Here is a 27,753-nt window from a genome sequence, read left to right on the forward strand (position 1 = left end):
TGAAGGAGTGTCTTAGGAGCATGAGGGAGTAATGTTTTAGGTTGGATGGTCAGGGAAGCAGCTCTGAGAGCAGAGGCTTGTGTCCAGGCAGAGGGAACAGCAAAGGCCCTGATTACGTTGGGCCCGTAGTGGCTGGACCAAAGACCACTTAAGAGCAGCGAAGCAAAGAAAGACTTGTTTTCAGGGGCCTGAGAAAGTCTGTTCGCCTCGTCCGGGAAGCCTCCCTGGATCAACCCGACTCTGCTCTCTTGAATTCTGTGCTTCAAGGCCTCTCTTCCTAGATGGTGTCACCCTGTCACTGAGGAGTTGGTTTCTCTGCTCCAGCCACATCGCCTCTTCGCAGCTACCACCAGTTCACAGTCTGAAATTTGAACGGCTTGAGTTTGGAGAATAGTTTAAACTGCTTTTGTAAAAATAAACAACATTAAGCCCCTAAATCTTAAAAAAAAAAAAAAGAAAGAAAGAAAAGAAAAAGAATAACCTGCTTAGATGCAGACTGTTCATGTACTGACCGTAAATGATGCGCGTATATTCACGAAAACGAATCCTCTCTAGGCCTCCCCTCAGCAGTACTTCACCTATTGCATTTACTTTCTGTATTTGAAAGAACAACCTTTTTTAAGTAAGAACTACCTTTTTAAGCAAGAAGAATCTATAAGCCAAGACGTTTCCGTACATCCTGCTTTTTCACCAAATCGTCGACTTGGCGGAGGCGCCGCACTCCCCCAGCTCCCCGACTTGCCCTCACGCCGGCCCCTCGGCCAGGAGTCAGGCCACAGGAAGCTGGCGAGTCAGCACGTGTCCCGGTGCATCCTGGGTCCCTCAGGAAGCATCGGAGCCGGAGATGTAGTGCCTGTGACCGGCCGGACTCTCCTGGATCTGAAGCGTGCTGGGTGCCGTGTGCTCTCTGTGAGTGAGTGGCCTGCCTGGGCTGGGAAAGGACCGTTGGCGTGAGCCTTACGGCACGGGCTCCAGGGTCACTGAGGTCTGAGGCTGAACCCTGTCTCTGCACCACAGCAGCTGTTTGTCCTCAGACGCGTTCCTTCCCCTCTCAGCATCCGTGAAACGGGGATAAGCACAGCGCCGCCTCGCAGGCTGGTTGCGAGCATCAAACAGGGTAATACATTGAAGTGCTTGACCCAGCGTCAGGCACCTCAGCAGATGCCAGCTCTTACTAGTCTGTCCCTGCCATCAACACCTGCCTCCCCACGCAGAAACATCTAGTCAGTGGTCGCCGCAGGCCGCCCGGCTGACCAGCCTCGCGGAGTCAGGAATATTGTCTCGGCACCCTTCCTGGGAAGCTGCGTGGGTTCCGACACGGTAGGGTTTCAGGTTTGGAAATTCTGGCCTCTCACATGTCAGAAGCACAGAGCCGATTCTCCCCATGGGAAGCAGCAGAGCAGCGCCCCAGCCTGTCTCCCGTTTCATTGGCACATGCGGACCAGGAACCCACTCTGTTCACCTCGCCGAGTGTGTGACGAGGGGACGGGGCCGGATTGCTCTCTGTGCGTCTAAGAGACGCTTCGGAGTCTCAGTTACTAGATTTCTGTCCCTAGACTTGATGAAGCCACTGGAACACAAAGTTGACTCCTTGGGAACATGTTTCCATGAGCTTGCAGCTCTGTCCAGGCCTTGCTCGCTGGTTTAGTGTCCGGTAGCCATGATATTTTCATATTGTCACATGAATCGTGTGTCATATCTATTTTCTCTTCTTCAAAAGAATGTTAAAATAATCAGCCCAGACGCCAAAGCCCGCATCTTCAGAATCAGTTTGGCCAGTATTTCTGCTTTGAGACATGGATGAGAAAACCACCTGTGAACCTGGAGTTTCACTTTATCAGACCCCAGACAAATATGAGTGGGTGACAGGGAGCGCAGCTCTCAACAGGCCCAGCCTGGGGGCGGCCGTGAATGGAACTCAAGGGCAGGGCAGCCCTGGGAGGAGTCCCACAGCAAGTTCAGGTTTAGCTGGGTCCACGCTTGCCCCAGGTCCCTGGGCTTAGAAACCTGAGCAGTCATGGAGCTGGAGACATGATCACTCAGGCAGCAAAACCAAAGCAATAGAGAAGTTCATGGATTAAAACAGACTCGGCCACACTCCTTGTAGGGGCTGTAACCTGAGCTTTCACAAAAGCTTTGAAAGGCAAAGCTAAGATGGAGACCTGATCTCAGAGGCCTTTCTTTGGTCACAAAGGAACTAGAGCTGAGGTTTAGATTATACTTTAATACTTGTTCTGAGAATAGGAAAGGAGACGTTTGCCTGCGCTTGGTTCTCTTCCTGATCACTATATGAAGTGAATTCTTTCTCTTTGGGCCCCAGAGTCCGCTTGAGCTATCGCAAGGGCGCGTGGAGCTGAACCATACCAGTATTTGTCATGCTTCTTGCTAGTTTATGATTTTCAGAGACTCTTGTGGGATTTGCAGGGTCATTAATTAGTCTTTTGGCCACAGTATCCATGACCGAGCTATGACCGAGCACACGGTAGAAATCAGTTGATTCGCACAAACTTACCAGCACACTATGGTGTCAGGAAAAGGACCCGAAAACTCCAAGTCCAGTCACCACTTGGCTCTTGATGGTTCCTGTGATCCGAAGCAGTTGCTTCCCTGCTCTGGGCTCTGTTTATTTTTATTTTTGTCTTTTTGCTATTTCTTGGGCCGCTCCTGCGGCATGTGGAGGTTCCCAGACTAGGGGTCCAATCGGAGCTGTAGCCACCAGCCTATGCCAGAGCCACAGCAACACGGGATCCGAGCCGCGTCTGCAACCTACACCACAGCTCATGGCAACGCCGGATCGTTAACCCACTGAGCAAGGGCAGGGACCGAACCCTCAACCTCATGGTTCCTAGTCAGATTCGTTAACCACTGCGCCACGATGGGAACTCCTATTTTTTAATTTTATACATTTGTTTGTTTGTCTGTTGGTTGGTTGTCTTTTTTTTTTTTTTTTTTTTTTTTTTGTCTTTTTGTCTTTTCTAGGGCCACTCCCGCAGCATATGGAGGTTCCCAGGCTTGGGGTTTAATCGGAGCTATAGCGTCCAGCCTATGCCAGAGCCACAGCAACGCCAGATCCGAGCCACATCTGCACCACAGCTCACGGCAATACCGGATCCCCAACCCACTGAGCGAGGCCAGGGATCGAACCTGCATCCTCATGGATGCTAGTCAGGTTCGTTAACCACTGAGCCATGACAGGAACTCCTGGGCTCTATTTAAATAAAGGGCCGTGAATCAGGCTCACACACCCATTCTAGATCTTTCACATGTGGATCTAAAATATTTTCAGCAGTGTATTTCATGTCCATGAAGTAATTTTCTTGTCCTTTATATTAGCTCTCTATACCACATTGGCTTTTTTTTATTGTTGTAAAACATACATAATATAAATGTAACATTTTAACCATTTTTAAATGTACCCTTCCAGAGTTCCCGTCGTGGTGCAGTGGTTAATTAATCCAACTAGGAACCATAAGGTTGCTGGTTCGATCCCTGGCCTTGCTCAGTGGGTTGAGGATCCAGTGTTGCCATGAGCTGTGGTGTGAGTTGCAGACATGGCTAGGATCTGCTGTTGCTGTGGCTCTAGCGTAGGCTGGCAGCTACAGCTCCAATTAGACCCCTCTCCTGGGAACCTCCATATGCCACAGGAGCAGCCCTAGAAAAGACATGAATGAATGAATGAATGAATGAACCCTCCGTCTATTAAGCACATTAACCTTGCTGTGCAGTGTCCACTTCTAGACCTTTTAGATCATCCCAAACCGAAACTCCATTCCCTTAAACCAGACCTCGTGTTCCCTCCCCCGCCAGCTCCGGCGCCCACCAGGCTGCTCGCCCTCACCATGGGTATGTCTGCTCCAGGGCCCTCCAGTAGGTGGAATCATACAGTCTCTGTCCTTTTGTGTGTGGCTCCTTTCCCTTAGCATGCTATCTGGGTTTACTCATGTTGCAGCATGTTTCAGAATTTCCTTCTTTTTTAGAAATTCTGAAGTCGTTAGGCTGTACGTAGTCCACTGTATGTATTACCACATTGGACCACATTGACTTTCAAATGCATATAATTCAGAACTCTCTGGAAAAAATTTAAAGTGAATTTTCAAATTTTTTTTTTTAAATCCCTAACACCGGGGGTTCCTGTCGTGGTGCAGTGGTTAATGAATCCAGGCTAGGAACTATGAGGTTGTGGGTTAGATCCCTGGCCTCGCTCAGTGGGTTAAGGATCTGGTGTTGCCGTGAGCTGTGGTGTAGGTCGCAGATGCAGCTCAGATCTGGCGTTGCTGTGGCTGTGGTGTAGGCCAGTGACTACAGCTGTGATTAGACCCTTAGCCTGGGAACTTCATATGCCCTGTGTGTGGCCCTAGAAAAGACCAAAAATAATAATAATAATAACAATAATAATAATAAATCCCAAACACCAAGGAAAGGGAAAAAGAGAGGTTAAGTGTGTGTGGAAGTTGGAAAAATGAGAAAATAGAATGGTTATTCTTTTTTTTCAATGGTCACACTCATGACATATGGAAGTTCCTGTGCTAGGGATTGAACCTACACCCCACATTGAACCAAGCTGCTGTGGTCAGAATCTTAACCCACTGCGCCACAGCAGAAACTCCGGGATGGTTATTCTTACGGCATACTTCATCTTCTAGATGTGGCAGGTGTTTCTAAGCACTCCTTTAAAAAAAAAAAAAAAAAAAAAAAAGTGGACTGATGACGTTCAATACACATAAAGGGTAAAATTTTTAAAAAGAACAATAAAACTTTAGCAAATGAGGAAGAGAAGGAAATATGTTGAATCTGATAAAACGGATATATACAAAAACTCCTGAGAAGGTCTAGATTACGTGGGTAAACTCATTTGTCAAAACTGTGCAGTTAAGAATTGTACATTTCAATGGGTGTAACCTGTTACCACCTCCGAAGAATTGAGTGAGGGATAGGGAGTGGTGACAGCAGGGTTTCTCTGTCTCTGCACTTTTGCTCTTTGGGGCTAGAGGCTCTATTGTGAGGGTACCATCCTGTGTATCACAGGATGTTTAGCAGCATCTCTTACCACTACCTACTAGTTGCCAGAAACCCCCTCCCAAAGAGGTTTTTTTGGTTTTTTGCTTTTTTTTTTTTTTTTTTTTTTTTTTTTGGCTGCACCTGCAGCATGCCGAAGTTTAGAGGCCAGGGATCAAACCCATGCCACAGCAGTGGCAACACCAAGTCCTTAACCACTAGGACACCAGGGAACTCTTCCCTCACAATTTGGACAACCACAGATCTGGGCCAGGGGTGGGAGAAAGAAGCAAATCAAGTTCCATTGGGAGTCACTGGATTAGAGGCATCGATGAAGTGACATGAGAAGGGCAGAATGCTTGGTTGTTGCACTGAGTGTAAAAGTACTCGCTCTGCTATTCTGTTTACTTCATATATGTTTGAAATGCTCCAGAATAACAAGATTTTTTTAAAAAATAATAATAGTGGTCCACCCCTACGTATACCCACTCAAGGGTAATCCACAATAAAATTTGGGAATGAACACAAAACTCCCATGCTTCATGAAGTTAAACTAGCTTCCTTCTGGATTTTCTGATTATGCTCAGAGAAGCTAAACTGTCTCTTTTATTGTGTGCATTTACTTCTGCCCATGTGGTAGAACTTTTCACCTTTTCACAGCCCTTTTCTCTTTCTAAAGAGCACTTTTTTTTTTTTTTTTTTTTTTGCTTTTTAGGGCCGCACCTGCGGCATATGGAATTTCCCAGGCTAGGGGTTGAATTGGAGCTGTAGCTGCCAGCCTATCCCATAGCCTATCCTATAGCCACGGCAACACCGGATCTTTAACCCACTGAGCAAGGCGAGGGATTGAACCTGCATCCTCATGGATCCTCGTCGGGTTTGTTAACCACTGAGCCACAGAGGGAACTCCTAAAGAGCGTTTTAAATCTCTTAACTACCTACCCAGCTGCTCACTTTTCTCTGTCTCCCTGAGCATTGCCCATCTTGATTTTTGATGAGGGCTTACATCCCACCAAGAGCTTGAAGCCTCTTCTATCACCCAGTCAAGAGGGCCTCCCCTTGTGCCAGACAGAGCAGAGACAGGCACAGCCCCACTCCACAGGGGCTTGTATCTGTCAGCAGGGTCATCAAGGCCCTGGAGATGGGAGGACTGAGCAGACTTTTAAGAGAAATGAATCAGTTAACAGAAAAAAAAATTGCCATAAACATCATACTAAATGGTCAAATACAGAACTAATTTCTATCAACATTAAGAGTTAAGACAAGGATGACTGCTGTCACCATTTCTGTCCCACATTGCCCTTGAAGTCCTAGGCAGAACAATAAGGCAAAAAAATAAAATAAATTTTTTTAAAAATAAAAGTTATACAGATTAGAACAGAAAAAACAACTGTCATTTTTCACATTTCAGAGAGAATATGACTGTGAATGACAGTATCCATAAGAATCTACAAACTTTTAGAATATAACTTTAGTAGGGGTACAGGATATGGGGTCATTATTTACCTTTTTTTCCTCTTTTTGTCTTTTCTAGGGCCATACCCGCAGCATATGGAGGTTCCCAGGCTAGGGGGTCTAATCAGAGCTGTTGCCACCGGCCTACACCACAGCCAGAGCACCGCGCGATCTGAGCCTCATCTGCAACCTACACCACAGCTCACGGCAACGCCGGATCTTTATCCCACTGAGCAAGGCCAGGGATCAAACTCGCAACTTCATCGTTCCTAGTCAGATTCGTTAGCCACTGAGCCACAACAGGAACTCCTGTTTACATTATTTTTAGTATGTGTACATATCAGCAACAAGCAATTTAAAATGAAAATTAATTTTTAAAATGAGATACTAAATAACTAGGAATATGCATTAAAAAATGCGGTGGTCTTCTACCCGGAAAATGATACAACCTTAAGAGCTATTGAAGACACTGAAGATAGCCCATGTCCATACATTAAAGGACTCAATATTTTTAAAATGTCAGTTCTTCCAAAATAAGCTATAGATACAATAAAATCTCAGCAGGGGTAGGGTGAGTGTGAGTATAGATGTAAATTGATAAGCCAATTCTAAAAGTTGGATGGGATTGGGGGGTAGTTCCTGTTGTGGCTCAACGGTAACAAACCCAACCAGTATCCATGAGGATTTGGGTTCAATCCCTGGCCTCACTCAGTGAGTTAAAGAATCCAGCATGGCCGTGAGCTGTGGTGTAGGTTGCAGATGAGGCTCGGATAGCGTGTTGCTCTGGCTGTGGTGTAGGCTGGTAGCTATAGCTCCAATTCGACCTGTAGCTTGGGAATATGCCTCAAGGGCAGCCCTAAAAACCAAAAAAAAAAAAAAAAAAAAGTTGGATGGGGGAGTTCCCGGGTGAGCTAGTTTTTGAGGATGTGGCATTGTCACTACTGGGACTCGGTTTACTGCTGTGGCTCAGGTTTGATCCCTGGCCTGGGAACTTCCACATGCTATGGGCACGGCCTAAATAAATAAATACAAGTAAATAAAAGTAGGATGGAAATGCAGAAGAGCAAGAACAGTGAAAATAACTAAAGAAATAGAACAGAGTTGGAGGATTTGAACCTCACGAGATCAAGGCTTATTTGCATCCTAAGGTAGTTAAGCACCCAGGGACAGAGAGGCCAACAAAACAAAATCAAGGTTAGAAATAGACCCACACGTACATAGACACTTGATTTATAGCAAAAGTGGCCCTGTGATTCAGTTGGAAAGTGAAGATCTTCTCAGTCAACAGTACTAGGTAATCAGATATCCACATGGGAGAAAAATTAATCCTGACCTAACCGCACACCATGTACAGAACCACACACCTCAGGTCCAGCCAGGGTGTGGAGAAGGTAGACGCTCACACACTGCTGGTGCAAATGTACAACACCGCAGCCATGTCGGGAAACGGTGTGGCATTTTCTCAAGACGTTAAGCACAGCGTTACCATATAACCCAGCTATCCCACTCGTAGATGTAACCCAAAAGAATTGGGAACGTATGTCCACACAAACACTGTACACAGATATTCAAAGCAGCGTTGTTCTTAACAGCCAAAAAGTAGAAACAACTCAGATGCTCAGCATTTGATGAAGGGCTAAACACAGTGTGGCATAATCTTACAAGGGAATGTTATTCAGCTGTAAATGGGAATGAAGTAGCTACTCATGCTGCACCGTGGATGAACCTTGAAAACATTATGCCAAGTGAAAGAATCCATAGACAGAAGGTCACATCATGTATGAATCTCTTTATGTGAAACATCCAGACCAGGCAGAGCCACAAGACAGAAAGTAAGACTAATGGTGGGCAAGGGCTAGGGGAGGGGGAGGAAGGAGATGTGATGGCTCAAGGGCATGGAATTTATGTGTGGGGTGATGCGATGTCTGCCACTGAACAGTACACTCGTAAAAGGGTGAATGGTATATGAATTATATCTCAATTTTGTAAAAATCAATTCAGGTGGATTATAGCTCTGAAAGTGAAAGATAAGACAACAAAAGTTCTGGAGGGTAGGAGGAGAATAGTTTTATGACCTTGGGTTAGGCAGAGAGTCCTTAACATAAAAGTACTAAAGCCAAACAGACACCTGCCCCACGATGTGACCGTTAGTCACAGATGCCGCCCGGAGAAGTGAGAGTGTGGGGCCGCCAACAGCATGTGCAAGAATGTTCGTAGCAGGTTAATGAGCAGTCAACCCGTCCAGAGTGATAGCAGGCAGAGGGGTCACCTCTGTTGGGAAGGAAGGGAGAGCATTAACTGGAGGAGAACCTGGGGGAGCCTTCTGGGATGTGAGAAATGTCCTATGTCTTTTTGGTTTTATTTTTTTAATTTATTAGTTTTGTTAATCGAAGTATAGCCATTGGTTTACAGTGTTGTGTTTCTGGTGTGCAGCAAAGCGATCCAGTTTTATATACATATGTATATATGTTCTTTTTCACATTTTCCATTATAGGTTCTTATAAGATATTGAATATAGTTCCCTGTGCTCTACAGAAGGACCTCGTTGTTTGTAAATAGTAGTTGGTATCTGCTAATCCCAACCTCCTAATTTATCCTTCCCCACCCTCTTCCCCTTTGGTAACCCTAAGTTTGTTTTCTATGTCTGGGAGTCTGTGTCTGTGTTATAAATACGTTCATTTGCATCATATTTTAGATTCCACATCTAAGTGATATCATATGGTATTTGTCTTGGACTTACTTCTCTTAGTATGATAATCTCTAGGTCCATCCATGTTGCTGCAAATGGCATTATTTCATTCTTTTTATGGCTGAGTAGAATTCCATTGTATGTATGTACCACGTCTTCTTTGTCCATTCGTCTGTCAGTGGAGAAATGTCCTGATTCTTCAGTTAGGCGGTAGGATGTATACACATGTAAAAAGTTCATCAAGCTGTGTACTCGGTTTTGTGTACTTTATTGTATGAAATTTATACCTAAGTTTTTAAAGAGAAGGAAACAGGGCATGTCCTCACCTTGGTCCATCCATCCTCACATCTCAAACTGTCTCTTTCCTGCCACCTCATTGGAGAACTCTGTAGAATCTATAGGGTCCTTTACCTTCTAAGAGTGTGCCTTTATCTCGTCTGCTCAGGGTTTCCATCCCTGTGGTTGTCATGCTGTCTCCTAAGAGTTGTAGGCGCTCTTTAAGAAGTAAAGCCCTCGGGAAGCTCCCTTGTGGCACAGTGGGTCAAGGATCCCGCATTGTCACTGCAGTGGCTCAGATCACTGCTTATGGAATGGGTTTGATCCCTCGCCTGGGAACGTCCACAGGTACAGCCAGAAAAGAAGAAAAAGAAGTAAAGACCTCAGACCTTTCCACTGCTGAGTGATGACCTTTCCCAGGCATCGCATGCTGGCCAGCGAGCACCCCAGGAGCCCATCAACAACACGAGCCACACCAACCCCAGAAATTGTCTCAGGCTGATCCAAATTTGGCTGGTGGCCACCTCTTGCTCGATGCCTCATGCCTAAGGGAATGAACTTTTAGCCATTTTCAAAGATGAAACCCAGCAGATTTTCATGATAAATGGGGCCTTTCACCTTCGCATCCCACAGACAGCTGCTAAGCCTATCAGACTAGCTCTTGCCTTTTCCGACTGCATTACTTCTGGTAAAACCTGAAACCAGGGTTTCCATCTGCTCAGCTGTCTGTTGAGGACAGAATTTTATTGTGACCGGCTGGGATTGAAAATGTCCTATCTCTCAAAATATGGGAGACATTAGAAGTTGTGTCTGGTTCATTCAAAACTCTTCCTGTCACTTAAGACTGCAATTATTTACGCATATAATATATCTCTGGGAAGAAGAAAGTACAGAACAAATAGGAAGTAGTGCCGTATGTTTTAAAATATAGTCTTTTTTTTCCTGCTAGCAAATAATGCTAGACATGACTTTGATTTTTTTTTTTTTTTTTTTTTTAAACAGCCGCATTTGCGGCAAATGAAGTTCCTGGGCTGGGGGTCAAATTGGAGCTATAGCTGCTGCCTTACACCACAGCCACAGCCACACCAGATCCAAGCCGCATCTGTGACCTACACTGCAGCTCCCTGAACCACTGGATCCTTAACCCACTGAGCAAGGCCAGGGACCGAACCCTCGTCCTCATGGATACTAGTTGGGTTCTTAACCCACTGAGCCACAAAGGGAAGTCCAAATGGCTTTGATTTTGACGAGGCTCTGAAATTTTTGCTCCACGGAAGATTAAGTTGAATCCTCCCTAAGCCTCAAATAGCGTACTGGGGGGAAGAGAAGAAAGAAGGAGTTCCAGTCAATCAAAGTATAGAAAATAATGTCAAGAGTATCAGGCAGCTGTCAGTCAATGGGACAGAGAATTAAAAAAAAAAAAAAAAAGTATCAGCTTCCCACTCGGCTTATTCAAATCTTAACGTTCCCACATTTGCTCTAGATCTTTTCACTATAAAGCGAATCATTACGGTTATTGCCGAAGCCCCCAGTGAACCCTGCCCTGCCCTTCTCCTCCCTCTCTGCCCAGAGTAGTTGCCATTGTGATGGTGTTTTGATGTTAAATGTGTATCTATTCACAAACGGTGGGTAACTTTGTTTCGCACATTTTTAAACTTTTTTTCTCTTAGGACTGTACCTGCAGCCTGTGGAGGTTCCCAGGTTAGGGGTCTCATCGAAACTGCAGCTGCTGGCCTATGCGGCAGCCACGGCAACGCGGGATCCGAGACACTTCTGCGACCTACCCCTCAGCTCGTGGCAACGCCAGATTCTTAACCCCCTCAGCGAGGCCAGGGTTCGAACCCAAAACCTCATGGTTCCTAGTCAGATTTGTTTCCGCTGCGCCGTGATGGGAACTCCCTGCGCATTTTTAGTCTTTGTATAAACGGTACTATACATATCATTTCCCCACTTGCTTTTTTTGCCCAACATAATGTTTTCTGCGATTCATCTCTGTTGATATAGGATGTTTGAGGTCGCTCAGTGGGACTTCAGTATCATATTGCACTGCGTGAAGAAACCACCAGTTGTTTATCCAATCTGCTGTGGATGGGCATTCAGGTTGTTTCCAGTTTTTTGCTTTTATAGCTAGTGGGTGTAGGAAACACTTTTTTCCATGGGCAAGAATTTCTCTAAAGGACACGAATGCTGTGGTACGGGGTCGTGTACCTCTTCCAGTAAGGAAGTAGTGCTGACTTTCCCCCAAAGAGCCTTAACCCGTTTATGCTTTCATCCTGAGTTTGAGTTTCATTGCGCCATAGGCATTCCAACACTTGGTATTTTCAGCTTTCTAACTTTTGCCTTTCTGATGAGCATGAAGCGGGACACAGTTGTGGTTTTGATTGGCATTTACTGAAGAATTACTAATAAGCTGAAGTAACTTTTCTCGTGCCGGTGAGCACTTGAGTTTCCACTTTTGTGAGCTGCCTCTTCAGATCTTTGCCCTACTGTTGTAATTGTTGCTGGTCTCTTTTCTTACTGATTTTCAGGAATTATTATGTGTTCTGAATATTATCCCTTTGGCGGTATTGCAGCTGTCCTCTCCTGATTTATGGGTTTTTGGGGGTTTTTTTTTTGTTTTTTATTTTATGTGTCTTTTGATATGCTTATTTTAAAGTGGATTTTTCCATCTTTCCTGTGTCTCACATTCTTCCCTTCAAAAGTTATCTGTTTTCTTAGTAAAGTTTCTCTTTTAATATCTAGGTTTTTCATCTGCATGGAAGTGAGCATCCTTTTTTTTTTTTTTTTTTTTTTTTGGAGAGGCATGTGTAAACAGTGATCATTTCCAGTGGGCCTCTGGGAGGTGCTCTGATGCCAGGCTCTTCGTGGGGGCCTCAGGCAGTGTATACTCATTTTGAGCTAGTTTTTGTGAAGGGCGTATGGTCTGAGTCTAGATTCCGCTTTATCTTGATTTTGATTTTTTTGCACATGGCTGTCCCATTGTTCCAGCACCCTTTGTCAGAAAGACTGTCTTTGCCCCATTGAAATGGTTCCTTTGTGAATCGTCAGCTGAGCACGTTTGTGTGGGCTTGTTTCTAGGTCCTCTGTCCTGCCCCATGGATCTATTTGTCTGCTCTTTGACCAACACTACCCTGCCTTGATGGCTGCAACCTTATAATAAGTTCTGAAGTCGGTAGTGTCAGCCCTCCAGCCCTGTTCTTCTCCTTCCGTTCCGTGTTGGCTGTTCTGGATCTTCTTCCGCCTCTCCATGTAAACTTAGAATCGGTTCATCAGTACCTCACCCTTTTCTAAGAGCAGTATTTCCCTCGAAGTTGATGCCACGTAAAACATGGCTATCTTCTCCAAATTTATACGCCATTGTCAAAATTATAATCACCACGCCCATGAAGTTAATAGTGTCTCTCATTAGCAGGTTTATCTTACTTTTCGTCCTGAATGCTCCTGTCCTTAGCAAAGTGCAGGGAGACGAGAGCGCACAGTGTCACAGGGCCTGAAGGGATCCCTTTCCGTCCCCACTTGAGATAATTATGAAAAGCTTTCTGAGAGGATTGGGCAGTGGCAGATAGAGCAAGCCTTGTCCCAAACATCACATTGAGTTGTGGTGCCGGCGGTGGGACTGTCACCCCACCGCTCCCTGGGTCTGGTTGGTGGGCGTGTGATTCTGTTCTACACCTCTCGGCAGGCCTATGTGTGTGAGCCATTGCGCTGCCTGCAGTGGGCGGCCAGGCAGGAAAGTTGATCGCCTTCCAAGAATTGGCCTCCAGGAGAACACCGGGAAAAAGGCACATTGTTGCCAAGATACTGATATTTAAATTTGACTCACTCTCCTACATCCTCACCAGCATCCAGAGAAACCCACAATACAGCAGTATGGAGTTACCATCTTTTGCCTGTTGAATAAGCAAAAATTTTATGGCAGTTTTCAGTGCTGATGAGGATGCGGCCCTGCCAGCAGAGAGATAAACAGGTCCATTCCACTTGGAAAGCTGTTCACGTATCAGGAAACTTACGATGAATAAGCAATAAGATCTTGCTCTGTAGCACAGGGAACTGTATCTAGTCGTCTATGATGGAGTATGACAATGTGAGAAAAAAGAATGTGTACATATGTGTGACTGGGTCATCATGCTGTACAGTAGAAAACTGACAGAGCACTGTAAACCAGCTATAATGGAAAAAATAAAAATCATTATTAAAAAGAAAAGAACCTACAAATGTCCCTACTGTCCTTATCCTTTGATCTGTCCCCTAGAGAAATGCCATTGATAGGCCTAGGATTAGGTTCATCACAGCATTCATTATTTATAATAATAAAAGTCTAGGAACAGTATAGGGGGTGGTTAAATACATAGGGGGTGGTTAAGTTACACGCACGCACCCACACCCCAAGGAGTACTGTATAGCCGTTCAAACTCATGATTTTTTAAAAAGACTGCCACGTTGGGAAATTGAATTCAAAAACCCGCATTGACGTGTGGCTTCTTACTGTATTTTTTCCCCCAGGGAATGGTAATTATCACTCATGGTTCTCCTCTTATATGTGTTTATTTTCCACATTTCCTCCAACGAGAATGTATCACGTTGCAAGTCAGGAAACGGTGGTCCATGGGCGTGCGTGTGCCGGCTGCTGTGTCCGTAGAAGGGGCTGGTACGATTCTGCTCTGTTCCCTCAGCTGCTGCTGGACACCCACTCCCTGAAGATGGTCCTGCTCGACCTGCCGTCCATCGGCTCGCAGGTGGTGCGGAAGGCCCCGGCCAGCTACACCAAGATTGTGGTCAAGGGCATGACCCGTGCCGAGATGATCCTCAAGGTGGGGCCCGCCTCTGCTGCTTACCTGCTGACGTAGTCCGCCCAGTCCTAAGTACTGTTCTCGAAAGCACAGGTTAGGGCCCATCCCCGCCAGTCCCAAAAGATGGTCCACATTCTTTGGCTGGAGTCAACTTCGGTCTCCCCAGATAGTGTTGAAAGTCAGTGGACCGTTCCTGGGGGGTCGGTGAGTCTCTCCGACAAATGAATTCTTCATTGTGATGCGATTTTCGTGTAAGAAGCTTCGGCCCAGATTGGAGGTTTGGGGGGGGGCGGTCCTGTGAGTCTGGGTGTAAGTCCCCTTCTTAGCAGAAATTTCCTGCCCAGCTATCCGTTCCTTCCCTTCCACAGAAGCCTCTTTGGCTGGCACTTCACAAGAACTCCAAGCAGATGCTGCAGTAACTGAGTCTCATCAGCAGATGTGTTTGCTGAAGCCCCATTTAGCAAAGTCTAGGCAGGGTGATGCTGAGCATGTCTGAAGCCTTGAACACCCGCTTCTGATTTCCACCTGGTCTTGTTGCGGGGAGAGGGGGCCTGCCGGGAAGAGCACACGCGGACCTGTCAGGGGACTCTCCTAGAGATCCAGCGCCTGCTGGCTCTTGAGGTCTGTCTCCAAACAGAATGACTCAAACAGTGGCAGGATGAAAAGCAGCAGCAGCAGCAGCAGCAGCGCAGCGCCAGGCTCTAGACGTGGGTGGGACCAGGGAAGGGACCTGCCCACGCCTCAGGCTTAGGGCCTGAGCAAACTAGAAGCAGCCTGATCGTTTCTCTCCAGCTGGTTTACTCACCAGAGGGGAGAATAGGCTTTGGAGAGAATTTTTGAGTCAGCTACTCCTTGCCACTCTGAGCTGCAGTCTCAGAAATTCAAAATGGAACCATTCTGCTGAAGGAAGAAAATCAAATGGCACAGTTCAAACCAAATGGAAATGAATGGGAGGGTCGTGGTGCCATTGTTTTCTTGCTGTTGGTGCATTAATTGGGTGTCATAAATGAAGTTTCAGATTTTAAGTCTTGAAAACAGTGAGGCTGTTCTCAGGTTTTTTGTTTTTGAGAAAATCCAATTAAGGAGTTCCCGCTGTGGTGCAAGGGGATTGGTGGAATCTTGGGAGCGCTAGGACGTGGGTTCGATCCCCAGCCCAGCACAGTGGTTTAAGGATTGCCATTAACAGTGGCTCCAATCTGATCCCTGGGAACTCCATATGCCACGGGGCAGCCAAAAAAGAAGAAAATACACTTAAATCAGTTCCTTTGGCTGCCCATCCCTCAGGAACAGTCATACAGCAGGACAAAAGGAAGAGGGGTCAGGAAGCCATGACATGTCTCAAACTGGGAACCCTCCAATAATGTGTTTCCTCTGGTCCTGATACTTTAAAAAGTCACCTGGGAACCCACCTGGGCCTCTGAATTAGCATGTTCAGAGAAGAGACATAGGAATCTGCATATAAAGACCCGTGCAGGTGACCTTTATGATTTAGCAAATTTAGGAGACATCGCTCTAACTGATCGTCAAGATGAAACAGGCCATCGGGACGTTTCTGGGTTTGGGGCTGTGGCTGCTGCTTAAGGAGACGGTGCAGAGTCCGTGTTGTGATGGGCTTGCCGTGAGGCCACGTGGTCCCGGCCTGCCGTGAGCGTTCCCAGCGGGCCCACTCTCTCCCTCTGCCTTGGTAGGTGGTGATGGCCCCTCACGAGCCGCTGGTGGTGTTTGTGGACAACTACATCAAGCTCCTGACGGACTGCAACACAGAGACCTTCCAGAAGATCCTGGACATGAAGGTTGGCGCACAGTTTTCTCACACTCAACACTGGTTAACCAGCGCCGGGATGTGGGCCCTGGGCCTGGCCTGGCCCGTGAACGCAGTTCTCCTCTTGAGAGGGAGGAGGATCCCAGACATGTGACTGTCCCCGTTCTGATGGCCCCTTCGTGCCCGACAGAGCGAAGGGGAACCTCCCGCCGGCTGCTGCCCTCACCCCCTTCTTTCTCTCCTCTCCGACTTCCTCTCCATCCTCCTCTGCTTCTCTCCCAGGCCAGGAGCTCCCCTGAGGAAAGCGGTCCTCAGCCCCCGGCAGGGAGTCTGTCTGCAGAGCCTCCGTGATAGTTCGCTTGGCCCACCCTTGCTCTCGGCCCCCGCCCCCCAAGCCTTGACCGTCACCCTTGCCCTCACGCCCCCACCCCCACCAGGGCCAGCCCTGACTGTCACCCTCCTTTCTCTCGACCGCAGGGGCTGAAGAGGAGCGAGCAGAGCAGCACGCTGGAGCTCTTCCGCCAGCGGCTCCCCACCCCGCCCTCCGGGCCCGAGGGCTCCAGCTCTCTGTCCCTCCTGGCTCCGACTCCAGAACAGGAATCCTCTCGCATCCGCAAACTGGAGAAACTAATTAAAAAGCGACTGTAGGGGAGCCAAGGGGCACTTTCCCCCTTGGCCGGTGACCCCCAGCACCCAGGTGCCCAGAAGCCCCCTCCCCTCCCGGGCTCCCCCGACTCCCAGATCATCAGCCTGGAAAGTCCCTGGGACATGTGGGTCATTAATGTGTCCCCCCCGTGCTCTGTCTCAATTCCTGGCCTAACTGCAGAGCCCAGTCAGGGCCAGATAAGAAAAAGGCGATGGAGGCGGCCTCTGATTCCGGTCGCCGAGGCGGCAGTGGGTGAAAGGTCCCTGGGCGTCCCTCGCCGTCCCCTGGCCACTCTGGACTGGTCCAGGTGTCATGGGCTCTGCAGCCTCGCCTCTCGGTCAGACCCTCAGGCGTGTGGCTCTGTTCCCTTCCATGCCTCTGTCCCCAAAGCGTGGGAGGACCTCAACCCTCCTCTCCGCCTGCTGTGATTTGAGGCCACCTCTGGGACCAGACTCCTAAGAGATGAACTCTGAGCTTGGCTCCAGGAGCCGAGTTATGAAGTGACAGGTGACAGCCGTGGGAAACGAGCCTTCCTTTGCCGAGACGGTGGAAGCAGGAGGCCTCTTGTGTGTGAATCCCAGGTTCCTGGTATGTGTGCTTCTGGCCCTTCTCCTGACTTGGCCGAGTTACCCTGTGTTCACCTCCGCTGCCCTCTGTATGCGGAGGGCTCCCCCGAGACCGCCTGCCCAGGAGGATGGCACAGCTGTCCCCGCTGTGGGGCTCCTGCCAGGGCCGGGGCAGACCCCCTCCCACTCCGAGAGAGGGTTCTGTTTGGCCCACTCGCTGCGTAACATAAACACATTTTCTTTTTTCTTTTTATTTTTTTATTTACTCCCTCCCTGCTCCTGACTGGCTTCCAGGGAAGGGATGGCATCTGTGAAGGGAAACCAGGAAGCTTTCCCAGCAAACCCATCCGAGGCTTTCTCCTCAGATAAAACTCTAAGAAAAAGCCTAAGAGGCCTGATCCTCTAATCCCCTTACTGCCATCTTCAAATCCAGAGTACTTTCCAGAATCATCTGAAACAGCAAAGATGAGGCGCAGCCCCAGCCGACATGTTACTTTATCACTAATGAGAAAGAACCTGGGTCCCTGATGCCTGAGGATGAGAATACTGATTTCAAACACGTCCTCAGAGCCTGGCCCAGCCCACACACACCCCGGCCCATCTGCCGTGTCCTCCGCGGGCCCCTGGCCCGCACTGCTTTGCAGAAGAGAACTGTCCTTCAGAGCTGCCTCAGCCCCCTGTGTCCCAAGAACAGGCAGTGTGGTTGTCCTGGCTCACCTGGTTCACCGGAAACCAGGCCTCGGTTAACTGTGATCACGGCCTGCGGCGGCTGCTGTTGGTGTCAGCGTTTGTCCCGGGGCTCGGAACAGTTTGTGGGCCGGGTGGGGAGAGAGGTGAGGAGGTAGGCGTGCGCGAGCAGGTCTCAGGATCACATTAGGATGTGAGATGATAACTCTGGAAAGGATTTTCAGGATGCAGTTTCCTGGAAATCCATGAAACTTGTGACAGCCAGACAGCAGGGGGCTTTAAGGTTTGGAGATCTGACCAGGAGCATCGGTCGTCTCTCCCCTTCTTGTCTTCCCTGTGTCACCACCCGGCACCGTCCCCTTTCCTCCCCATCGGCCTCGTCCGCCCCAACTTGGAACCTGGGCCTGGTTTCTTTTATCAGCTTCCGGCCTGTGACTCTCACAGGTTGAGCATCTCAAACTTAAGAACACTGGGAAAAGTAGGTGGCGGAAGAGAGAGGTCTTGCCTTCAGCTGAGCCCTGTTAGGAAAAGATGCTAAAAAGAGGCAGGCAGGATGGGCAGGGAGGCGGGGGCAGCCCCGGGCAGCTCGCTGGATAAAGTGCCCTCCACCCTGGTGAGCTTGTCCAGCCCGCGCGGACTGAGACCGTTCTTCTCCCGCCCTTGAAGGAGAAGGGGCGAGGGCCCAGCTCCAGACAGCTGCCTCTGCCGTCTGTCATCGACCTGGTGGCTGGAGAGGCCCGCGGGCTCCCACACCTGATTCCTGTCACTCTCCGTGTTTACAGGTCCACACTTCTCTCTGCGGCTCGTTCACGAGGAGTCATTTTCTGGACGTCTCCATAATGGCATTGAGATGTCAAGCCACTGTCCCCCCCCCACCCCCACCCCCGTGGTGATCCCTGCCCAGGAAGTTGCTTTCTTGATTTATTACACTGTCAGTGATCTCCGAGGAGCCAACAGATGTCAGTAGGAGTTATGTGCAGTGTCCTGTTGACGGGCTCTGAGCGCTGTGTTCGCGTCCTGAACAGACAGCGTGTGCTTCTCAGCTGGGGGTCTGCGTCAGGTGCCTGGAGATTGTGAGTCCCTCAGTCCGGAGTGGGGCCCACCTGTAGATTTACACGTGCCGTAGGTGATTCTCCTGTTGACTCCTTGTGAAGAGCCGTTGTAACAGAATTTGCTTTATGGAGGGGTTCCTGTAGCACATCTTCATAAATGGGTATTTTCTCCTGCCTCGGAGCAAGTGTAATAACTGTCCAGCTGAGCTCGTACCCAAGTGGGAAGGGTGTTTGGGCTGATTTCCAGCTGCTTTCTTTTTGAATCGTGTTGATGGCAGGGACCGTGGCGGACATTGTGCTGTCCCCATACTGACGAGGATTCTTGTTTCGATGACTGAGCCCGAAACAGAAGGTTTGTTTACTACTGTCGCTTTGCAGTAATACAGAAAAAAGAACGCATTTATAAAAACGGTGGCTGACAACTCTGTTCTCAGCTGAATTAGATGTCCGACCAGTTTTGTGCCCCCCCCCCGCCGCCCCTGCACCACTTTCTCTTTCCCCTTAAAAAAAACTTTGAAGTCACCTTATGGGGTTAAAATAAATATTGGTAATTTATAATCAATAAAAATTTCCCTCCTGTCTTTACTATGGACAACTTCCTGAGAGCTGGCTGGAGGTGCCCAGGCTGGAGAATGTTTTGTTTGGTTCCTAACGGTGACGAGGAAGCCACCCCGGACAAGGGGTCTTGACCTCCGAGTGCAGTTCTGGAATGAAAGCTGCTATGGCCATGCCTCCCTCTCTTGAAGAACAAAGCACCAGCACCCAGCACCAGCCTTGCCCACCACCCAGAAAAGCATGCCCACTTTTTCGTGCCTAGGGCGGCTCCTTGGCACAGACCAAACAGGACTGGAAGCAGACGTCCAAAGAGCAACATGACAGTGGCCGGGCAGGCAGGGCACAGGGGATGTGACACGGCCCATCCCGAATTGCCATTGGACAAGGAACTCTGGTCCCTTGTTTACAGAACACTAGGGAAAATGCCAAATTTTCACAGAAATGTAATTCCTCTCCGTAGGACCAGAAATCTCCAAAATAACTAGCTTGCTTGAGGGTAAATGCAGGTGTTTCACACTCCTTGTCTCCTCCAAGTCCGATCACAAAAAATAAAATCTGTAGAACTGCATTGGGCCCTTTAAACAGTGGCCCTGGAAACGTGGACACATGTAAGCTGGCATGCAGAAAGAGTACTTTTTTTTTTTTTTACATATACAAAGAAATTTATTATAATAAAATGGCTCACACAATTACAAAGTCTGAGAAGACCAGAGGTGATCAGCCCTCTCTAAGCTGGAGACCCGAGAATGTTCCAGTCTGAGCCCCAACACCTGAGAATCCAAGTCCTAGAAGTGGGGGAGTCGATGATGTAAGTCCCATTCTGCAGACAGAAGACACATGTGCACATAAATCAGTCTGGCACACATTTCCCTATGCGAACTGTCTTCCTCTGCCTGTTTCTATTCAGCTCCTCAACAGATTGGGTGATGCCTACCAAAACGGCAGGGCCAGAGTTCCCGTCGTGGCGCAGCGGAAACGAATCCGACTAGGAACCAAAAGGTTGTGGGTTCAATCCCTGGCCTCGCTTAGTGGGTCAAGGATCCGGCGTTGCCATAGGCTGTGGTGTAGGTCGCAGGCGCAGCTTGGATCTGGCATTGCTGTGGCTGTAGTGTAGGCCGGCAGCTACAGTTCCCATTTGACCCCTAGCCTGGGAGCCTCCACATGCCACAAGTGCGGCTCCAGAAAGAGTACTGTTGGGTTACTTAGTAAAGTTTCCAGTCTCTTCTAATATTTATCTAAATAGATAAGCCCCTTGGACCCTCAGGGTTCTGTGCCCTTGAGAGGTATCAATGTCCTTAAAAAAGGGATTGCTTTTGTGTGCAAATACCGTTCATTTTCCCCATCTGGAAGTGATTTCTTGATGCATATTGGAGCATAAAGTACTACAGTTAATTAAAGCATTACTGGATGTCATTTGCTAGGATGTATTTCCTTGCTGTTGACAGAAAACAGAACGGGCCATAGGAAAGAATTGCCAGGCCCGCCCGTGATCGGGCTTCCCACTCAGCCTTCGCCCGTCTCCCAGGTGACAATGTCCCTATTCCCCGACAGCCTCAGGAGGCAGCGCGAAAACAGAATACGCCATTGCCCAGCAAGGCCCCGGCGTGTCCAGCCGGAGTGGGAGCCCACTGCAAACATGTATAAAGCCTTCTGCTTCTGATCCGGAATGTTCCCTGTGCTTCGAATTTCCATCCCACTGACTTTCCCTTCTCCGCCTCGCTGTTCCATTCGCAGCCCGCGGCTGTGAGCTTCGGCCAGAGGCCTTCTGTCCTGTGCACATAAGCTCATCCCGTCTCCCGAACAGCTGGGGTGGGGGGCATTGTGCAGTGAACCTCTGGGGAAGTCTGATGTTCCCTCAGCCGAGGCAGCCCTTCCATTAGGTTGTCTTCGAGATCATTCCCTAGTACTCATTCTTTATTTTCACCAGCTCCCGACTTTAAAAGCGTCACCAGAGATCAATCTGTTGAGAAAAGGAACATTTCCATAGAGCCCACCCAGAAGCGCACTGCCGGATGGCTTACTGCCAGGTTCTCGCTCCCTTCTCACCTGCATGACCAGGTAAGCAGTGGGACATGAGGAATGTGTCCATCTGAAACAAAAGCAGTTTTCAGTCTCTGTGGAAGGAGGGTAAAATGAACAGGGCAGTGGAGGTCACACAAGAGCCCGTTGTGTGCACCCGCTCTGTAAGCCGCGAGGCTGGGTGAAATGTGAGTCATCATCCCTCGAAAGACCTGACCCACAAGTGGCTGACCTGACCGGATGGCAGGTGGCCACAGGGGTTGCTTTGGCCCTGGACTTACTCAAACAGGATGGCCAGGTGACCACACAGCCTGCCGCGGGTGCAGGCTGCGTCTGAGGCGAGCACCCGAATATCCAACCTTCGCCTTTTTTGGTCATGGCTGTGATAGCCATCCTAGTCCAGCGTTTTAGAAGACTCTTCATTCTCTGTTCCCCTTGCACTGGCGGCTGCTTTGTCCCTAGCATCCAGGGCTAGACCTGCAGACACTGAGGAAAGCACTTCCTCCCTCCCCAGGGGTGTGGGCAGGGCCGCCTGTTAGGGAGAATGTGGTCTGTTTCCTCTGAATGCGAATGAGGATTGCCAAAGGCTTCCTTCCCCCAAAATGTCTTTAGGTGTGGTGTCTGATAGCCGCACGACTGATTTCAACTGGCCATTCCTCAGCAGGGACAAAATTCTGGCCTGCACTCCTTTTCTCCCCGCCTTGACCATCAATGCTCGAAAACCTCTAAGTGAGCTTATCTTGGGACAAGCAGTCCCTACAGGGAAGCCCGACGTTCACCAGCTATTTGGATTACCTCACAGTTGCCTTTCAGAGGAGTTTAGACCTTTCCCTAGGCCAGCGGAATCCCTGTACTCAGCTGAGAAGTACCCACCTGGCTCTTTCAGTCCCCTTTGGGGATGTGCATACAGAGAACGCTGGGCGATGGGGTGATATAAAGGAAAAGCAGTGTCAGGAGCAAACGCTATGACTTAATCTGAGCGCTCTAGTAGCCTGTGCTCAGCAAATCAAATGGAATCTGCCCCATCGCCTTGCCTCCTCCTGTTTGCGGTAATTTTTCAACAAGTGAGAAATCAAAAACAGCTTCTCAACAAAATTCCCCCTTACTTCTGGGGCCCAGAAAAGGATGAACCAAGTGGGCCGCTGCTCTCAGGGGTTCCAGATGAAAGAGTGGAGAGAAGCTCCAGCCTCTCCCGCTCCTCTGCTTTGTGCTGATGGAGAGGGAAGACCCTTCTCAGGCAGAGGGAAGCATGCCAGCTGCTGGAGAGGGCATTCCACAGAATTCTTCACAGACCCTGAAAGCGCTTTCGCAGGCAAATGGCAAAGTAGCCAGTGTAGTGTAAAGAGAACAGCCTCGTGCCCACGCCCTCCTGGATCCCTGGCTCTGCTCTCAACAGATCCCAAGTGCTGGGGCCCTCAGCTGACCAGCTGGCTCCGTCTCAGAGGAGGTGCTGATGGGCCTCAAAGTCTCAGTTGGTTTAGCGCTGGGCCTTAGTGACAGCTACCGTCTGGCATGCAAATAACATCTGATGATGTGGCGGGGGGGGGGGCTGAGAGATCTAGGCCACTCAGTGCTATTGGGTGGGGAGGGAACTGTTTAATGCCTCCTGGGTGATTAAGATAGCTCACTGGATCAAAATCCCTATTAAGTAGGAATGATTAGCTCTGTTTATAGATGTGGATCTGGAGGCAAAGGACGAGCCCAAGGCTGCGAGGCTCATGAGGGGTGGAGCCAGGCTTTGGTGTCAGCCGTGCCCTTTGCACTACAGCAGCCGTTTTCAAATGTATGAGACCCAGCTTTACAAGGGGCCCTCTCTCTCCACAAACAGAAAAAGCATTTTATTAATATATTGGGTGAGTTCAAACAGCTCTCAAAGCAAGTTATTGAGAACATTGCAACTAACTCAGTAAATAGCATTTTAAAGCTAAGGTTATAGATGGCAATTTATATGCATCAACCCCAGCACCTGGTTTGTTTCCGTGTTTTTCTTTGGTTACACAGAGAAATCTTTATTTAATTCAGCTAAGGATTTGCAAACAGTATCATTTTGTTTTAAGCAGCCCTTCTTCCAGTCCCAGATGTGACAAGGATTCTTTATGCTGAGGTCTCATGGATGTCAACAGCCCTGGCAGCACAAATTAACACACCAAAGAGCTGTAATATCTTACATTTGTGCCAGTTTTTAGAATAGGCTTAAAATATGCATTCTTTTTTTTTTTTTTTTTTTCTCTTTTTTAGGGCTGCAGTGCAGCACATGGAATTGTCCAAGCTAGGGGTTCACTCAAAGCTACAGCTGCCAGCCTACACCGCAGCCACAGCAACTCGGGATCCAAGGCGGGATCCAACCCCAGAGGCTCCTGGGACCAGAAGCGATGGGTCCCAGCTGTGCCGCCTCGGGCCCGCCTTCTGCCCAGGGCTTCGGGGATCCGTGTGGGCCTTTGCTGTGTGCTCTGGCCAAGGCCCAGCTCTCGAGTTGGGAGGTCCTGAATTGGAGCATCAGCATTGGGTGCTCTGTGGGTTTGTTTTCAGAGCTTTGATCAAATTCCCTCATTTGACATTTGGGAAGCCAAGGCTCAAAAGTTCCAGTCCCAAGCTTGCCCCCCGCTGTGAAAGGAGACAGGCAAAATCTCAGCCACCCTGAACAGTCCCCCTTCCCACTCGCCGCCGGCCTACTCTGGGGTCTCCCGGCCACACGTACCCTAACCCCCGTTTCTCGGAGCGTGTCCCCTCTCCTCTCTGCCTGCAGATGTGAGCAGGGCCTTCCACGCTCTCCTGCATCCCGCCGCCCCCTCCCCGGGCAGGCCGGGTGCCGCTTCTCTTGTTGCCTCTGTGACCATTTCAAACAAGAGGTTACAGTCGCCACCTCCATCCCCCATAGGCATTCCCTCTTGTTTCACATCCATCTCAACGACCTTCCAGAAACTTCTCTGGAAGTTTGATCCTCTTGCCAAACGTTTATTCTCTTTGCTCTCTGCGTTCATTTGCCTGAGTCCCTTCCCTCCCCCAGGAATTCTCCCCTCACTCCTTCAATGCCTTGCTTTCCCAGCTCCCATACTTCTTGGTCTCTCACTGACTCTTCTTTCCTTCTTCTTCTTCTTTTTTTTGAGGGGAGGGAGTCTTTTTGCCATATGGAGATTCCCAGGCTAGGGGTCGAATGGGAGCTGCAGCTTCCGGCCTACACCAGAGCCACAGCAACGCCAGATCCTTAACCCACTGAGCAAGGGCAGGGATGGAACCTGCAACCTCATGGTTCTTAGTCGGATTCGTTAACCACTGAGCCACGACGGGAACTCCTCTTCTTTCCTTCTGAACTTGACCACGGGCAGGCCCCAAGGTCAGCCCCCCTGGGGTTTTCCCTGCGGACTCCTTCAGAGAAGCTCTCTGCCCATCACAGCATCACCATCAGCTGTGCCTTCTGAGCACTCTCAGCTTTTGAGCACGTGCCCTGCCCCTCAGCCGACCCCAGTCCACTTGCATGTCCCGTCCTGAGCTGCCACGGAGCATCTCTGGGTAAGCTCGGCTCCCTTCCCGAAATCCCCATCTCTCCAGGGCACCACCTGCCTTTCCCAGTTCCTCAGCCTCCGCCTTAAGAGTCAGACATCCTTGACAACTCTCTTTGTCAACCAATGTGGTTGGTTAATCCTAAACACTCTTCCTAGTGATTATACAAAACCAGGAGGAAATGTAACTTGCCCCAGCAAGAAGCCTCGCAGTCCCAGTCAGGCCTGGGAGGTGGGCCTCCTGCAGGAGGAAGCCCTTCTCTGTGGCCTCCTGGCTGGGCCCACCGAGTTCCTCTTTGCTCTGAGGGTTTCTGCGAAGGAGCTGGCTTAAGGCTCCCTCCCCCGGGCCTCCTCTTCCTCATGACTGCTAACGCCGATGGTTCTGGGCATTTCTGCGCTGCTGTTTCTATTTGCTTTACCTTATAAAATATTGCAATAATGATACTCATTTTTAAACTACAATATGAGTATATTCATTTAATAAGTTTAAACAATATGGAAGTCTATCCAAAGTTCCACTCTCCTGCCAGAATTTCTGTGTGTCTATACAGTAAGGAAAGGGCATTTAGCAAACAAAATTAATATTGAGTACATTTCTTTTTTTTTTTCCTTTTCTTTCTTTTTTCTTTTTTTTTTTTTTTTTTTTTTTTTTGGTCTTTTTAGGGCTGCACTGCAGCATATGGAAGTTCCCAGACTAGGGGTCAAATCGGAGCTGCAGCTGCCAGCCTACACCACAGCCACAGCAATGCCACATCCAAGCCCCGTCTGTGACCTATACCAGAGCTCACAGCAATACTGGATCCTTAACTCACTGAGAGAGGCCAGGGATCGAACCCTGTCCCCATGGATAGTAGTCAGGTTCATTACTGCTGAGCCCACAACGGAACTCCACATATTTTTAAACAATAAATCTTGGACATCCTTTTGATCAGTGTTATAGAGCCATGCATTCTTTTTAAGGATGCATCATATTTTTCTTCTTTCTTTTAACGGCTGCACCTGCAGCATATGGATGTTCCTGGGCCAGGGATTGAATGGAAGCTGCTGCTGCAACCTATGCTGCAGCTGCCGCAGCACCAGATCCTTTATCCATTGTGCCACGGCAGAAACTCCCTGCATGGTGTTTTATAATTCAGCTATGCTTATACATCATCATTTACTTGCCCAGTTTCCTATCAGTACACAGATAGGTTTCTACTTTTTGGCAGTTAGAAATACATCACCAGTGAAAACTTTTCTGTAAATATCTTTGCTCACTTGTGCTCTCCGTCTTGTAGGCTACTCCCAAAATCATTCAGTTCTCATTTAAAAGATTAAAGGGCACGCATAGCAGGAGTTCCCGTTAGGGCTCAGCAAAAACAAATCTCATGAGCATCCATGAGGACACAGGTTCGATCCCTGGCCTTGCTCAGTGGGTAAAGGATCTGGCATTGCCATGAGCTGTGGTGTAGGTCACAGATGCGGCTCGGATCCTGAGTTGCCATGGCTGTGGCATAGGCCAGTGGCTACAGCTCTGATTCGACCCCTAGCCTGGGAACCTCCACATGCCTCAGGTGCGGCCCTAAAAAGACACACACAATCACAAAAGGGCATGCACATTAGAAACGTTACCAGCTCTTGCCAAAATGCCCTTGACAAAGACTGTTTTGCAGCACACGCCCGTCAGCCATGCATATGCCTGTACCCGCCTCGCCACCCTCGATGTTTTTTCCTGCTCCTTGATCTACAGGATGTAGTTGCAGTTCTATCTGTAGAAACCCAGTAAACAGAAGTTCCCCTTTGGTTTTCATTGCACAAAACCCACTGTGACCCAACCAGTGCTGTGTCTTGCTGCAAGAAAACTTTCTAACTGAGTAAAAGACATACGACTTCTCTCATGGTCAGGGCTCCTGGAGGACACGCTTTGTTCATTTGCTCATGAGAGCAGCAGTCATCCTTTGTGTATGTGGAGAGGTGAGAGCTGGATATTCAGTTGAGCATCCTTCCTAGTCGTTATCTCCGACCCCCGGCCTCCCCAGCGCTCCATCCGCAGGCAGGCCTCCCTGTACGCACTGCCCTCCAGCTCGAATTCCTAGTTTCCAAACACCTGTAGAGACTTTGTGACTCTATAATAGAGAAGAAGGTCTTGAAAGCCAAGACTTGTTGGAATGGCGTCTGTTTCAGTTTCATTCCTTATTCTAACAGTGGACCTTTACATTTTAAGAGCCAAGTTCTGGAGGACTTGGCATACAGTCCACACCATTATCATAGGGACAGTGCATCTGGACACAAACTTTTTTTTTTTTTTTTCTTCATAAAAAAGGGGAAGGCGTTCCTGTCGTGGCTCAGTGGAAAAGAATCCAGCTAGTAACCACGAGGATGCAGGTTCGATCCCTGCCTTGCTCAGTGGGTCAAGGATCCGGCGTTGCCGTGAGCTGTGGTGTGTGTTGCAGATGCAGCACGGATCCCGCATTGCTGTGGCTGTGGCTATGGTGTAGGCCAGCAGCTACAGCTCCAATTCGATCCCTAGCCTGGGAACGTCCATGTGCCATGGGTGCAGCCGTAAAAAGCAAAAAGAAAAAATAAGGGGGGGCGGGATTCTGACCAGCAGAGAGGAAAGGAAAAACTGGAGGGAATATGACTTGGTTTAAAGACTGGAAGTTCACTGAGAAGAAATCCAGAACCCCACCACTCTGGGTTGAGCCCCAGTATAAGAGCAAACTCCATAAATTTGAGGGAAATTTGATCTAAAAGCTGTTGTCTGGGAGTTCCTGTTGTGGCT

General features: G+C 48.8%; 1 protein-coding gene across 3 annotated transcripts in view; it reads left to right on the plus strand.

The window, feature by feature from the left end:
• Nucleotides 1-19,486, plus strand: part of VPS53 (VPS53, GARP complex subunit) — a 149,421-nt gene extending 129,935 nt beyond the window's left edge. For all 3 annotated transcript variants that reach the window (XM_003131813.4, XM_021067533.1, XM_021067534.1), the window contains 3 exons: nucleotides 14,089-14,226; nucleotides 15,894-15,998; nucleotides 16,445-19,486. In XM_003131813.4, the coding sequence (XP_003131861.1) occupies nucleotides 14,089-14,226; nucleotides 15,894-15,998; nucleotides 16,445-16,615 (414 nt within the window). In that variant the 3' untranslated portion in view covers nucleotides 16,616-19,486. The remainder of the gene's footprint in view (nucleotides 1-14,088; nucleotides 14,227-15,893; nucleotides 15,999-16,444) is intronic.

The sequence above is a fragment of the Sus scrofa genome, chromosome 12, assembly GCF_000003025.6.
Source record: "Sus scrofa isolate TJ Tabasco breed Duroc chromosome 12, Sscrofa11.1, whole genome shotgun sequence".
Classification (NCBI taxonomy): domain Eukaryota; kingdom Metazoa; phylum Chordata; class Mammalia; order Artiodactyla; family Suidae; genus Sus; species Sus scrofa.